Source organism: Rana temporaria, chromosome 6 (assembly GCF_905171775.1).
Source record: "Rana temporaria chromosome 6, aRanTem1.1, whole genome shotgun sequence".
NCBI classification, from domain to species: Eukaryota; Metazoa; Chordata; class Amphibia; order Anura; family Ranidae; genus Rana; species Rana temporaria.
Window position 1 is genome coordinate 56,762,536 of NC_053494.1, and position 16,828 is coordinate 56,779,363.

General features: G+C 40.9%; 1 protein-coding gene across 1 annotated transcript in view; it reads left to right on the forward strand.

Annotated features, from left to right (window-relative positions):
* The window catches only part of DNAH3 (dynein axonemal heavy chain 3), a 483,492-nt gene that overhangs the window by 52,886 nt on the left and 413,778 nt on the right, over positions 1-16,828 (forward strand). The window contains exons 3-4 of the mRNA XM_040356847.1: positions 9,444-9,666; positions 12,246-12,306. Of these exons, the coding sequence (XP_040212781.1) occupies positions 9,444-9,666; positions 12,246-12,306 (284 nt within the window). The remainder of the gene's footprint in view (positions 1-9,443; positions 9,667-12,245; positions 12,307-16,828) is intronic.

A 16,828-nucleotide genomic window follows, 5' to 3' on the forward strand; every position in this document is an offset into this window, starting at 1 on the left:
CTGCACAGACCCCCATCTTAGTCTGCACAACCCCCTAGATCAATCTGCACAGCCCCCATCTTACTCTGCACATTCCCTACTGCCTGAGCACAGGAGTAGTAATACCACTGTCCCTACTCTTGTTGGAGGTGGCACCTTTCTCAATACAGCGCTTGGGGCATATACCGCCCCCCCCCCCCCCAGTTTCGGCTCTGTTCCTATGGCAGCCTGGGATCACAAAAAGTGCTGGCCGTCATTTAACCTGGAATATGAGCACTACATTCCATTCTAAATGTTAACTTTATATATTAGACACTATCATTAGTATAATTCCATTTGATTAGCAGTTTGAAAGTATAGAGGATCTACAATGAATGAGTGTGTGTCACATAAACCACTAAGTTCTACATTAATAATATATTACAGTATATGTTATGTTATTGTGTATTATCCAAAGTGGTTAGGTTGGTAAAGCGGTGTGCTGCATGAATTGCCAACAATATGTGAATCCCTTCTTTAAGTGTCTGTATTCTCAAGTCCCTGCTAAAATCCTTTTCTGCATCTGGTAAAATTAACACTCACCAAATCTCCAGGTCAGTATGCGCATTTAGGTATCGCATTCACAGCCCAACCTTTTAGCCACACATTCCAGTATCAATAATTACTAAAGTACTTGTTTGCTTTAGCAGTGGAAGGGCAGAATCCTAGCATTTTGCACTGGGGAAAAATATTTTTTTATTAACTTCACCAAAAATAGAAAAAAATCAAGTTAATTTGAGCTTTTTCAGAACTCTGATATATTCTGAATAAAAACAGGAAATGCTTATAGCACAATATCATTTATTTTATTAAAATTAATTCAAAACCCAATGCAACACATAAAGATGCTCACACAGAGCCAGGAGACTACAGGCAATATTAGAGGAAGCAGGGCTTATCTTCAGTACAGTCACATGAGAACTTACCAGATGCGCTGGACCATGCAGGTACAGAACTTCACTTCATAGCATGAACATGGGATTTTACAGAGCTACAGAGAGGTGCAGAGAAGAGTAGAAGAGAGAAGAATATCAGAGGCAGGGGGTTCCTACATACAAGAAAAGAAAACCTTTTCCCAAAAGTGTCAGACTTGATTTATCTTGATATTAACGCTACAACAAATTTGCCTAACGAAATAGCTTAACTTTTACACTATTTTAGGTGGCAGAAGCTCCTATTTTGTGGATAAACTTATAATAAATATTTTATATATAATAAATATAAATATATATATATATACAGTCCTGATCAAAAGTTTAGGACCACTTGAAAAATGGCAAAAAATCATATTTTACATTGTTGGATCTTAACAAGGTTCCAAGTAGAGCTTCAACATGCAACAAGAAGAAATGAGAGTGAGACAAACAATTTTTCGAGCATTCAATTTAAAGCGGTTGTAAACCGCATATATAATTTTTTCTTTTTTTTTTACCTGCAAGGCAAAATGCATAATCAGCTAGTATGCACCGCATAATAGCTGATTATGAAATACTTACCTCAAAACGAGGTGAACAACACTTACCTGGTTCACGCCGAGCGAGATGTCATCTTGCTCCGGCGTGTCTTCCGGCTATCGCCGCTCCAGCGCTGTGATTGGCTGGAGCGGCGCCGCTCCAGCACTGTGATTGGCTGGAGCGGCGATGACGTCACTCCCGCGCATGCGCGCGGGAGATTTAAAATCGGCAAGGTCCGGCGGCTGCCGGATCTTCCGCCGTGGATCCCCCCTGCGCATGCGCCGCCCGCATTGCGAGGGGAATATCTCCTAAACCGTACAGGTTTAGGAGATATTCTTTTTACCTACAGGTAAGCCTTGTTATAGGCTTACCTGTAGGTAAAAGTGCAAATTTAGGGTTTACAACCGCTTTAATGAAAACAACAAATAAACTGAAACAGGCTGTTTTTCAGCTGATCAAAAGTTTAGGACCACACCTCCAAAAAAAACAAAACGAAACCCCCCCAAAACAGAAATCCAACTTCCAAACATGAACTCAGTAATGAGTAGCTCCGCCGTTATTGTTGATCACCTCAAAAATTAGTTGTTTTCAATTAATTGAATGCTCAAATTTTTTTTGTCTCACTCTCATTTCTCCTTGTTGCATGTTCAAGCTCTACTTGGAACCTTGTTAAGATCCAACAATGTAAAATATGATTTTTTGCCATTTTTCAAGTGGTCTTAAACTTTTGATCAGGACTGTGTGTATATATATATATATATGTATGTAAGTGTATATATATATATATATATATATATATATATATATATATTTGAAATGTCATTGATAAAATCATCAAAACTAGTGATCGACAGATTTCCCCCCAAAAAAAACCTTGCACACCATATTTACCTACAGGTAAGCCTATAATAAGTTTTACCTGTAGGTACCGTGAATATCTCCTAAACTTGCACCGTTTAGGAGATATTCACTGCATCAGCATTGTCCCGCTCGTGCCGTTTCTTCAGCTGCTGTGCCGTTATGGACGGCTCTCGCACGCATGCACGGGAGTGACATCATTGCGGCTCTGGCCAATCGCAGCGCCGGAGCCCACAATATCCGGAAATAACTCTGGGAGACATTTTGCCGACCACAGCAGTGTGCCGGGACTGCTGCGGGAGCTTTGATCTAAAGTAAGTATTTCATAATGAGCTAGTATGCATACTAGCTCATCATGCCTTTGTCTTGCAGGTTTTTTTGGTGTTGACTATCCATCCTCTGAGTACCACTAAAATGGCTGGCCTTATTTTTATTTGTACTTTTTCTTGATTGTTTGTTCAAGTAGTCTAAAAACACATTGGCAAAACAGCAGCACAATGAGATATTTATTGCCGGGTAAATTACTTATCTGCAAACTGATTTTTATTTAAAACGTTCAGTGTCTAAAGCAGCATTTGAAGCATTGCAGTGCAAGGAAGTCCTAAATCTACTCAATAGCACTTGGTTCTGTCATCAACAAACACTATCTATCCATATATCAAGGCAGATTCAGTTGCAACTCTCCTGAATGGGAAGTCAAAACTGCTGTGTAAATAATTCATTGAAACTGATGTGTTTATTATTCACCCAGTAGACCGAAACAAAGCTATTGCTACCTATCTCAACGGTACTTATGATGAAGGTTTATTTGAATCATGCTAAGCAATGGTGGCAGTGATGCATACATGATAACAATTCCCTTTTAGAGATGATTGTTTATAAGCAGCGCCTTCTAGAAACTGCCAAGTGACAGTTATAAAACGGCATTGTTAAAAATGTGCAGACAACTGGAGTTAGCACAATAGCTACAGAGCATCCCAAAGGCAACATATAGATAAACAGTGTGAGGAATATCACAATATCTAGATGCTCAAAATGATAATATGAATTTAAAAATGTTGGCTTTTTCATTAAATCTGAGAAGTATGGTGGTTTTGCTTTATTAAGTAACATATTTATTTGATTATAAAGGAGTATTGTTCTACCTTTTAAAAAAATGAACAAATGCAATTTCGGTGTGTTCTAAGTACAAGAACGCTCTAGGGTTTTCTAACCCACATGATCAGACCCTTGTTTTGTATTTTTGCAGTGCATCACTTAGGACTGAACTACAACTAAAATATTAAAACCAAACTACAATTGACTGCAGACAGTGACATTTTATGTTTAATTTCCAGGATCTGCAATTGATTATTAATAACACAACTCGTATCATAGTGATTAATTACTTGCCTACTGGGCACTTTTACCCCCTTCCACTGATAGGTGGCACAGAGGGGCATAGATGGGCACTGATAGGTGGCACTAATGTACTGTAATGTGTTGTACTAATGGATGCCAATCAGTGCCAAACAATAATGCCTGCCAATCAGTGATGCCCATTGTGGTCACTGATTGGCATCCATTGTGGGCACTGATTGGCATCCATTATTAATTTCTGATTGTCATCCCTGGTGGTCTAGGGTGGCATACTTGTGGTGGGCATCCCTGGTGGTCTAGTGGCATCCCTGGTGGTCCAGTGTGGGCATCCTCGGGGGGGCTGCACTGATAATCGATCAGCACAAACCCCCCCTGTCAGAGGATTGGCTCTCCTCTACTCGCGTCTTAACAGATTGCCGGCTTTTCCTGTTTACATCGTGATCAGCCGTGATTGGACGCGGCTGATCACGTGGTAATGAGTCTCCGTCAGAGGCAGAGATAATTTAGGCAGAAAGGACTTAAGAAAACATGGAGGCGGCTGAACGGGAGCCCAGCAAAGAAGAAGAGACTGGACAGGTGGAGCCGAGTGAGTAATCCTTCATCCTTACATACCTGACACTGTACACAGCTTGGTGTGGGTGCACACACACACACAGCACATGCCATTCCTTCAGGTAAAGCCTCAAGCTCTGCTGTCTATGTCCCAAGTGAGGATGGCAGAGCCGGGTGTGTGCCTGGACAGGATATGCAGGAAGACGGGGAGGTGAGTAGGGGGGAGTGTCTCACCCTCTCTCTCATCTCTACTCTCTCTCTAACCACCCCTCACCTACCCCCTTTCTCTTTCTCACCTCCCACCCCTTCTCTCTGTCACCCCTCACTTACCCCCACCCCTTTCACACACCCCCCACCTAGGGTTGTCACCTCATCCCTTTAAACCTGGACACATATTCATTAAACAGGCTCCATGGCTGATTAAGGTGGTAATTAAACTCACTTGGTGCCTTATCTGCATTACATTTGCCTCAGAACCCATGTAATTCATATGTGTTCAGGTTTAAAGGGATGCAGTGGCAACTAGGGGACAGTGTGATGCACAATTCAGTTTGTTGCACTGCTTCCCATTTTCTTTTCTTTTGTACAGGCTTTATTTGAAGTGTACAAAATGCACATTTCATTTTATTCACCACAATGTCGGGCAGCATGCTGTCATATTTCATGTTCTCGGGAAAAAAATTATTCAGTAGATTTTCCATGTTTTTAGAATTCTCTGCCTATAGGCTCTAGAGATGTAAATCTTGCCTCGGAGGGAGTATAGGGGGGGAGGAACAAAGAAAAAGGGAGAGAGAGAAGAAGAGATAGAAAGATGGATAGAGAGTGAGTACAGAGATAACACAGTAGGGTAAAAATCTATGGGAACAACATTTTGGGGGGGGGGGGGGGGGGGGTAGTGACAACATGTTTTACTGCACCAGGTGACACCAACCCTAATTAGGCCACTATATGTCCTATAGACTTTGGAGGCGGAAGTTAAGCCTGCTCTAGAATATAAAGAAAGCGTTTTTCTTATCCGCAACAAAGGTACTGTTGTGCACAGATTTGTCTGGTGGTTTGATTCCCGGTTCAACTCTCTAATAGGCACATGGCAGCATACAACATTTCCCACCCACTTGAGCCAGTAAACACACTGTGCAGCTCTTTTACTAAGACACCCCCTTTTAAGTGTATAGATGAACAGTACACAACAAGGATTCCTTAACTGGAATACAGTCCTGAGTGTACAAATAATACCTGCTGATCAACCAGACAAGCCAACTAAAGCCTTTAGGTCCAAAAGCCTAGTACTCACTGTTCCCTGCCTGATCACAGAGGTCCTCCAGCCAAACAGTAGCTGGGACCCCACAAAAGTTGCTTGCAGTTACAGACATATTTCCCAGGGATGCCACATCCTTCAGGCTGGGTCTTACTCAGACAGAATTAACAGACTTCTGCTCTGGACGCTAGCCCATACTTACCCCCTCAGCTCCCTGCTGGTCACCTGCACAAATTGACCAGGGATTGGCTGGGGAAATATTAAAAGGGTTGTAAAGGTTATTTTTTTATTTTCTAAATAGGTTCCTTTTAAGCTAGAGGAAGGAAGGAGGTCGAAGGAAAAGGTAAGTGAACCAACAATGCACTAGCTTAAAGGAACCTATTTAGAAAATAAAAAAATAACCTTTACAACCCCTTTAACATGCAGGCTGGGATCATATCCTCCCACCCACTATGTCCCAGGGTCATTGGGGAAACAGGGGAAGTAATTGAGCCCGTACCTACAAAGCCCAGGGCAGACCTAACTAATAGAATCAAAAAAAGATACATTTAACAAACAGTAGCTATATATGATATATGTACGTTGATATATTGGTATATGGGGAAGCTGGTATTTAGATAAATAGGTGAACTTGGCCTTTAACCTTTTACAAACTAGAGCAGCTCTGGTCTGGTAACTCCATGTTATTTGTTTATTTTATTTGATCTAATCAAAGCATATTTCCCTTCTGTTTGCTTTCACATCAGAATAATGTTAAAGCTTGAACTTAGTGAAGCCTTTGCCTTTCTGTTTCTCAGAGACATGTCACTATCTGGTAACGATTACCCTTAATTATAAAAAAGGCAATTACTTTATTTGTACTACAGAGTAACTCTATACAGCTGTAGCCTTAGGTGATCTACAATGAAGAAGTTTAAAATTATTTATCTCCAAATTGGTCTCTAAAGAACAGTAAGAGCAATGGGTAACGTTTAATCAAAGTGAAAAGTAAACCACATTGTATTTCATTCAGATCTTTTCTGCTCCTTTGCCTTCAGAATGTACCATTTTGATCAATAATCTACTTTTGTCTTTTTATAGCTCAGTGAAGTGACAACAAAGGATACCCTGGGGGCCTACAGTGGGCCTGAATTCAAAAAAGTGTAGAATTGTTGTTATAAAGAGTTCTAGAAATGTCAATTGTGCCTAAGCATTACCCTAAAACTTTTACCCTTTCCATTGAGTTCCTTCTGAGAAATATATGTGCACTTCCTGTGCCTTAAATCTAATGCACACGATCATTTTTCGGGCATTAAAAAAAAACTACGTTTTTCGGACTGTAGAAAAAACAAAGTTTTTCCAACTTCATCATTAAAACGACGTTGCCCACACACCATTGTTTGTAAAAAATGCTCTAGCAAAGCGCGGTGACGTACAACACGTATGACGGCACTATAAAGGTGAAGTTCCATACGGATGACGCCACCCTTGGGGCTGCTTTAGTTGATTCCGTGTTAGTAAAAGACGAATCAAGCTTTTCTGTCTGTTACAGCGTGATGAATGTGCTTACTCCATTATGAACGGTAGTTTTACCAGAACGAGCGATCCCGTCTCATAACTTGCTTCTGAGCATGCGCGGGATTTTAACATCGTTTTAGCCCACACACGATCATTTTTTACAACTCGAAAAACGACATTGTTTAAAACGTCATTAAAAAAATGCATCATGTTAGAATTTTTTTTTATCGTTTTCAGAACCCGAAAAATTATGTGAAGACCACACACAATCATTTTAAATGACATTTTTTAAAAACAATGTTTTTTTCATGCCGAAAAATGATCGTGTGTACGCGGCATAAGGGTACATGCACCAGGGTTACACAGGCATTTTAGATGCCTAGAATCATTTCTCTGTGCTTTCCAATGTTGGGAGGCCCTTACATGCCGCATATAGTCTGCCATACACGTAAATATCTACACATGGTCATGCGCTTGCAAATGCTAGTGCTTCTCCGCATGCTTCTCTGCATGTTCATATACAAAAGTACAGTCATAGTTATTAATTTGTACTGCAAGCTGTATTCAGCATGTGCAGTTTCCTGCATGCAGGAAACTGCACCAGGCATCTAAAATGTCTTTGTAAGCTCTGTATGCATGAACTCTAATAGTGACCAAACCTTTATCGATATTATCATTCAATCAATCATTTATTGCACCTAAACCAAACACATTGCATAATAGTTGCAAACCATTGCAGACCCTTAATTCGATCGATTTAGTGAGTGAGTTTTCAATCAATTTTGCCAAGTCGATCAAAAGGCAAAAACCAAGTACCTCTTGATCTACAGTCCAATGCTCTACCACTGATCTCCACTTCACAGCTCTACCCAAAGTGTCGGATGGAGAACTATTATGCCCTGTACACACGATCGGTCAATCCGATGAGAACGGTCTGATGGATTTTTTCATCAGTTACCGATGAAGCTGACTGATGGTCAGTCGTGCCTACACACCATCAGTTAAAAAAAACGTGCCTACAAACAATCGTTTTTTTTTTCTATCGGTTAGGTATCCATTGGTTAATTTTAAAACAAGCTTCACATTTTTTAACCGATAGATAAATAACCGATGGGACCACACACGATCGGTTTGGTCTGATGAAAACAGTCCATCAGACCGTTTTAATCGGATTGACCGATCGTGTGTACGCGGCATTAGTCTTCACCCATCAGCTTCACCTCCCAGTGTCCATTTTTAAATGAGCAATGCTTAAGTCGGCCTGCATAGATCAACATTTGGCCTGTTCACCAGGGACCAGCTGAGATTCGATCCATGTATGAGCAGGCTGATTGTACCCAAGTTCATCCATTTTTTATTTTTTTACATTCAAATACTGTCGGAGGCTATAGACGCTAGCAGTAATTAATGTGTTAAGCCGTCCAGGAAAGCTATGGGCTGTCTTGGCCAGTAAATGTAAAAAAACTAAAAATAATAAATACTTGCGTGGTAGATCATATGCAGCACCGCCGGAGTTACAATTACCAATGCTTGGGTGCAGATTTGTTGCATCACGAAATGCAAGTGCATTTGTCAGTGGCATGTTTTGATTTGACTTAAAAAGTGTTTTTAACGGTGTAACACTATTTTGGAGCATTGGTTGTCTTTTTCATATGCTGTCTGAATACTATGCAATGTGGATTAGGTGAGCTGGAGGTGGAGCAATAATACTAGGCCCTAAGAGAATACAATAAGTGCACAAAAATGTGACCTGATATACTAGTAGGGTCTTATACTTCTGGTGAATGTAAAATCAAGCCTACAGTAGGTGGTGGACAAAGTTGGTGTTGGTGCTTGTCACATTCACTGATGATAACGGATGGTCAATGGACAGTTTGAAATATTAGAGGCTTTTGATGGGTATTTTTTCACTAAGGGTGTTTATTTATTTTAAATTGAAGGTTTATTATTATATGTTTTGCTATATAAATATGTAAGTACTGTGCTACCAAAATGTTTGCACATTTTCCTATAATGCCTGCTTTGTCCATTAAGCGTTTTTTCTGTGGACTTTTTTTACATTGGGGAAACGTCACAACTTGTAAAGAATAGAATATCATATTAAAACTATAATATAATATTAAAAGCTTGTATATTCTATTTCACTTGTGTTTGACATGTTTATAAACAAGACAATGCATAAACCTGTGCTTGTGAAGATGGCTAATAAATAAAAATTGTTTAACGTATGCAAAACTGATTAAATCCTTCCTTTCAAATTAGTGTAGTATGCTTGATATCAAAAGATCAGCCTGCCTTTTTATATTCTTGGTATGTGTAGATGCTTATTGTGTATATCAAGCTGATCATTTTAGTGTGGGTAACATTTGTAATGACATCCAAGATCAATACATAAACTTGAAGAAAGTGTTTTTAACTTGTTTATATAATCTTTTGATCTTTTGCAGTTGATCCTCAATCACAGTATCTACCCTCCACTGATGCAAAGCCAGTCTTGGACTTTGGCAGCCCCTTTCAAAGAGCAACGTTTTCACCGTAACCCCAGCAACTCCATAGCAAACAACTACTCACCCGCGGCACGTGACCTAAAGCTTGGAGAAATATACAAGAAGATGCCCTCTCCAAGACCAGGCACAGCTAAAACATCTCCCAGACATAAAGCCTTAAATTGTATCCTTTGATTGATAGTGACACATTACTTTATCAATGTGGCTTAATGTTACACCATTTTATCGCAGTGGATTCATGGTTTACAATGAAAAAGGGTTGCTGCATGAATTGTGCAATATGGAAACTAAGTAACCCTGTGTTTATGCATAGTTTGCAGAGTGCAAAGGTTTAATGGAGCAAGGTAAAGAAACCCTATAAGATCTCAATCATTTCCAATGGCAGTTCCTTGTAGGAGAAAAGGTAGTATACACACCTCTCACCTTCCCTCTGTTCTAGCGCCAAAGCCTCCATAAGACTCTTCAGCATTCAACACTTTCAAGCATGCACCTTGGCACCCCGAGAAGGGTGAGGATGCCAAACACATTGGGTATGGTCAAAATTTTGCCAACATCGGAATGGGCATAAAAGAGTATGATTAAATATAACCTGAGCCTACACTGTACAGAAGTAAGTAATGCAAGGAGAACAGTGGTCAGGAGTAAGTGACTCACAGAGATCAGGAGTAAGTAATGCACAGTGTGGAAGAGTCAGGAGTAAGTAATGCACATTGTGTAGGGGTCAGGAGTAAGTAATGCACAGTGTGTAGGGGTCAGGAGTAAGTAATGCACAGTGTGGAAGAGTCAGGAGTAAGTAATGCACATTGTGTAGGGGTCAGGAGTAAGTAATGCACAGTGTGTAGGGGTCAGGAGTAAGTAATGCACAGTGTTCAGGAGTAGGTAACACAGGCCAACATTGTACACATATGCCAAATACTCCTAATTATTCTGCTACATGGGAAAATCTCATATGGACACATAAACAAAAGTAAAAAGGATCATTATTAAAAAAATAAAATTAACTCTTACATTACATGCGCGACTCGCACAGCGCTTTGTGAATGGGTGCCGGCCTCCTGGGATACACATAGTTCCCAGAAGGCAGCGCTGCTCATTTACCAGAAGACACCGCGATGGAGGACAAGGCAGAAGATCCTCCGCGGTGGAAGAAGTGAGTATATATATATTTTTTTATGATTTTTGGTGAAAAAAACAAACAAAAACGGGTGGAACTCGACTTTAAGGTTCATTCACACGTGCGAAAGCACCCGTAGTACGATTACATGTGAGAACCCCAGTAGGGGTTCACGCAATTAGCTGCGAGAGACGGCCCCATTGAAAGCAATGGGAGGCTGTCAACTCACAGCTAATCTCGCTCACTTGCATGTAATTTCTCATGCAGCAATCACATACAAGTGATTGGCCCTGGATGCAGGCAGGCATTGGCTGATAGAACCGCTGCCTTCCATTGCTTTCAGAATGGGGCTGCCTCTCGCAGCTAATTCAGGGAACTCCCGCTGGGGATCTTGCATGTAATCAGACTGCGTGGTGCATTTGCAAGTGTGAATGCACCCTAAAGAAGAACAACTTCTCAAACAGCTGCTAGGTAGGGGAGGGAGAAAGAGGGGTGAGACTGGGATGGGATTGGAGGGTGAGAGTTGGATGGTGGGGGGGGGGGGATACTATGTATACCATGTTTGTTCACTTTATAGACTGCATTAAAGAGGCTGTTTTTTCAGTATTGAGTTCTCAGGCAACTTCATTGCATCATCGGTTAGAAAAGTGGAAATCTATTCAAATACATTTCTGGCTTATCTGCCACAAGATGTTTTTTTATGAAAGAAACCAAAACATCTGCTGCAAATCTTCTTAAAGACATCTTCACTTACATAACAATGCGTTATGAGTCTTATTATAATCTCCTGCTGTCTCCTGTTAAAGAAAAAATTTTGCTGTGAAAGACTATTTCCGCCATGCATTGTCCTGTGAAAGCAAAAGCGAATCTTTAAAAACTAAGATCAAGGGAAAGAATAGCTTAAATTAATTAAACCAGATGCAACATACACTAATTTAAAAATAATTATTTATTCATACTTTACTAAGAGTTTGAGCTTCTGTAGATAACCAAGTAAAATTAAACATTAGATGGAGCAACTCTTTCTTGGCTTGTGTGCCAACACTTGTTACCTAATTCAATAAGGGTTCTGCGATGTCTGGCTGTATGATGGCTGCAGAAGTATCGGTGGCTATACCCTCTGGGAGATATCTGACATTTGTTTTGGTAGGACTGCTCCCTGCTGTGAACCTTGCCACTGCTGTTGGAAAAATGATGGTATCTATCACACTTCCCACCCTCACAAGTTAAAGAAAAAGAGAATAAAGTGTACATTAAACACAAAGCCAAAAAAAGAATGTTATGGTTGTAGTGCAGCTCTCGGCTCTTCGTAGTGTTGTACGTCACCACGTTCTTGATGGGCGAAAGTTCAGAGAATTTTTGTGTGAGCCAAGCTTGAGCGGAATTTCGTCGGAACAACCATCCAAGGTTTTTTCGACGGAAAATCCGATCGTTACACATTATAAAAGATTCTAATTCAAATCTAGTGTTATTTATTAGAGGAAGTGTTGACTTCAAATTTTATTTCCCTGCATTTTAAAACATTTCCTGTGTTCACAGTAATAATTCTGAGACATATAGTACCCTCTAGGTGTTCATTCTTTTGTAGTAGCAAGATGTCTGTAAGTTTCCTTAACTAGTGGATTTAGCTTCAAAGGATGCATCAGACGTCCAGAAAAAGTCAAAGCTGTCTCCCAGGAATAAAAATAAGTATGAAAAAAAAGCTTGCCACTCAAACAAGCCCTAAGCATCTACATATTCTTCTAAAGAAATATTATGTGATACAAACCACAGAGAAATGTAATGTTTTGAGGTTTGATGTTGCTTTAACTGTTTTTTACTAGCCATTTTTATTTTTTTAAGGATTTTTTTATTTTTCAAGAATGTATTTATACACTGCTTCAGTTGGTCTCTTATGCAGCTAACCTTTATGGCGTATCCTCAGAAACAGCTTTTCAGCCTGTACCCCGCTGGACTGGACAATTAGGGACCTGCCTAGAATGTGGCCTTCAGGCAGTGGGCTCTACTTGTGAAGCTTTTCAGACCTCTGTGTTCAGTGTTGGCGTCAAAGCAAGGTCCAGATCTGTGACACAGCCTCTGGTGTGACCCAGTTTGTAAAGACTCATAAATTAGTAGGTCATGTGGGCCTAGCACTGAAAGCTACATGCATGAGTTGAAGAGTTGTGCACATTTTTTCACTGTTATTCAGTGTGCGCTAGCACCCTCCCGTCAATGCTTATTGCCTTCTGTGACCTGGTCACCTCCAGACATTTAAACTTGTCTTGTTTCCAGCAGCTCATTAGTGCTCACGGTTTTCCCTTTTATTAGAGCTAAGCTTTCCTTGCTTGAAGTCCAACATGTTGGATTGCAAACACAAGAGGAGAACTCCTGCTATATCAGGAGCCTCAGATCTAGTAGATTGATGTGTCCTGATGTCTTCTGCAATTGTTTTAGTTTTAGTTGTATTTAGTCGACTAAGGGCTAGATTCAGATAGGTTACGCGGATCTAAAGATCCGCTCACCTATCTCATTTACGTTACGCCGCCGCAAGTTTTTCAGGCAAGTGCTTTATTCACAAAGCACTTGCCTGTAAAGTTGCGGCGGCGTATTGTAAATCCCCCGGCGGAATTCAAATTCGGCGGGTAGGGGGCGTGTATCATTTAAATTAAGCGCTCCCCTGCGCCGACCGAACTGCGCATGCGCCGTCCCAAAAAACTCCCAGAGTGCATTGCTCTAAATGACGTCGCAAGGACGTCATTGGTTTCGACTGGAACGTAAATTTACGTCCATCCGTATTCGCGAACGACTTACGCAAACGACGTAAAATGTCTAAACTCGGCGCGGGAACGACAGCCATACTTAACATTAGCTACGCATCATATAGCAGGGGTAACTATACGCCGGAAAAAGCCGAACGCAAACGATGTAAAAAAAAAGCGCCGGGCGGTCGTTCGTTTCTGAATCGGCGTAACTCCTCATTTGCATATTCCTCGCGTAATAATACGAAAGCGCCACCTAGCGGCCGGCCTGGAATTGCAGCCTAAGATCCAACGGTGTAAGTCACTTACACCTGTCGGATCTTAGGGATATCTATGCGTAACCTGATTCTATGAATCAGGCGCATAGATACGACGGCCGTACTCAGAGATACGACGGCGTATCAGGACATACGCCGTCGTATCTTCTTTCTGAATCCGGGCCTAAATCTTCAGTACATTTTAGTCAACTAAAACTCATTTTAGTCATCTAAAATCTAATGGGTGTAATTAAATTGTAATGCATTAGTTAACATTTCTCTACAATTTCCAAACTCATTATATACTGCTAGAATGAAAAATCTAATGTTATCATTTATGGTATTGAGGTATGAACATGCACTTCAGACTAGTGTTAATGTTGATGTCAAATTTCAATTTAGTTTTAGTCTTAGTCTTTTGACTAAAATGGCATTTTAGTTTTAGTCCCATTTTATTATTTTGATTAAATAGCCATTTTAGTTTTAGTCGTATTTTAGTCAACTAAAATAGTAAAAATAAAAATACTTCTTCTGGACAGCTGCACTCCGAATAAAATTGCCTTTATTGTAAAATCCAAAATCCAAAACACTACAAGTCACAGCACACCGGTCAAGCTGACGCGTTAACACTATACTAGTGTTTAGTCATGACTAAACACTAGTATAGTGTGAAACGCGTCAGCTTGAATGGTGTGCTGTGACTTGTAGTGTTGTTTTGGATTTTACAATAAAGGCAATTTTATTCAGTGCGGCTGTCCAGAAGAAGTCTTTTTTTTTTTTTGCCTCATACATGCATTGCCTGCACCCGTGGTTCTGTGAGAAGTGATTACCTTGAAGACATTCACACCTGAGCGTCTCTCTTTTCTGTAACTAAAATAGTAGTCATTTAGATTACTAAAATGTTTTAGTCGACAAAATTAACACTGTTCCAGAGGATATAAGGGTACATCAGCGTCTTCCCCTGCAGAAGCATTTTCTGACCTGCCTGCAGCCTATTAGCCTTTGGGTATGGATGTTCTATCCAATTAGCGTCCCACAAATTTTTGCCAAATCACATTATCTCTGAGGAATTGCGTGTTTCAAATTCATGCAGGCAGCCCTGCACAACTGTCTAAATGAGTTGGGTTGTGTTTTCTCCATCTGCACATATGAGTCTCCTATCAGTTAACATTGAGAAATTGAGAACTTTTTTGTTTAAATATTGGCTTGTGAAGAAAGTATATGATAAGTGCTTATTGTGTATGCCCTTCAAGAAACAATATCTTTTTAGAGCTGCTCCGGACACCTATCCCAGCAGAAGTAACCTGAACCTCAATCTGAAAAAAAAATCACCCTCCCACACCTTTTGAGGCAAAAGAGAGTTTATTTTTTTGCACTTAGACTCTGAAAATAAGTCCTCTATGGCTAGTGGTCCCCAACCTCCCCCAGCACCAGGGACTGGCCTCAGGGGTTGTCATGGCAGAGATTGGGGGGTTGCCGGATAGGTGTATGGTTTGGTGCTGCCTGTTACCTCCAGCGGGGTTTGCAGCCTATCACCCCTGGGGGAGATAGGTGTGGGTGCTGCTTTTTACCTCCAGGGAAGGAAGGGGTGTGTGCAGCTTGTCACCTGGATGGGGCATGTGTTGGTGCAACCTGCCACCTCCAGATGGTGTGGGCGTGTGTCGCCTGTCACCTTCGGGCCAGGCTGGCACGGCTCGACTCTCCTCCCTTTTCTTCTCCACCTTCTTCTCCATAGGTAAGGAGACTACAGAGTGGGAAGGGAGTAGTGGTGCTAGGAGAAGGGTGCACCCTCTGGTGGGGGGAGGGTGGCAGTGCAAGTTGTGCTGGCTAGCTCACCTGCCGCCCACCTCCAGCCATGCAGCCTGCCCCCCAACAGGCCACAGACCGGCACCGGTCCAGGGCCAAGTGGTTGAGAACACCTGCTCTATGGCATGAAGGGAGGCCTTTTCTTGTTAAAGCATGAGGGTGTCTGTTTTGTGACCAATTGGACAGGCAACATCCCAGATGCTTGAATTCAGTAAAAGGTGTCACGGGCTACAAAAACATGAAATCGCTTTCCACTTTGCATCAGAATAACATGAAGGCCTGGTTCACACTAGTGTGATTTCTGATGTGATTTAAGTCCCACATAATTGCATGACAAGCGGAATCACATTGTTTTTAATAGTGACTCAAGGACCGATTTTTTTGGAAAAGCCTCCTTTGCTACTTTCATGCAATTCCAGCACAATTTTTCCCCATGATCCATGAAGTCACACACATCAATGATGTGATTTGGAAAGCGATTTCTCCTTCCAGCAAAGCAGCAGCTCCTTGACTACTAGAGATTAAATAGTATTAAAATCAGAAAGATTAGAGCTACTGAATCTATTCCCTCTTGAGAAGAGGAAATTAAGGGGCAATATGATCAACATGTACAAATATATAAGGGGTCCATATAGTGAACTTGCTGTTGAGTTATTCACTTTAAGGTCATCACAGAGGACAAGGGGACACACTTTACGTCTAGAGAAAAAAAAAATCACCTCCAAATATGGAAAGGTTTCTTCACAGTAAAGCCCTGTACACCCGATCGGTTTGTCAGCTCCCGGTCCTGTCAGGGGGAGAAATGACCTATCGTCTGTTCATACAATGTATGAACAGCAATTTGTAATTTCCCCATGTCAGTCCAGCCCCCCCTTCAGTTAGAACACACCCAGGGAACATGATTAACCCCTTCCTCGCCCCCTGGTGTTAACCCCTTCACTGCCAGTGGCATTTTTATAGTAATAAATGCATTTTTATAGCACTGATCGGCAATAGTCCCAAAAATGTGTCAAAAGTGTCCGAAGTGTCCGCCATAATGTCGCGGTACCGATAAAAATCGCTGATCGCCGCCATTACTAGTAAAAAATAAATATTAATAAAAATGCCATAAAACTATAACTTTTGCGCAAACCAATCAATAAACACTTATTGCGGGTTTTTTTTTACGAAAAATATGTAGACCTAAACTGAGGAAAAACATTTTTTTATATATATTTTTGGGGGATATTTATTATAGCAAAAAGTAAAAAATATTATTTTTTTTCAAAATTGTCGCTCTATTTTTGTTTATAGCGCAAAAACTAAAAACCGCAGAGGTGATCAAATACCACCAAAAGAAAGCTCTATTTGTGTGGGAAAAAAGAACGGCAATTTTGTTTGGGAGCCACGTCGCACGACCGCGCAATTGTC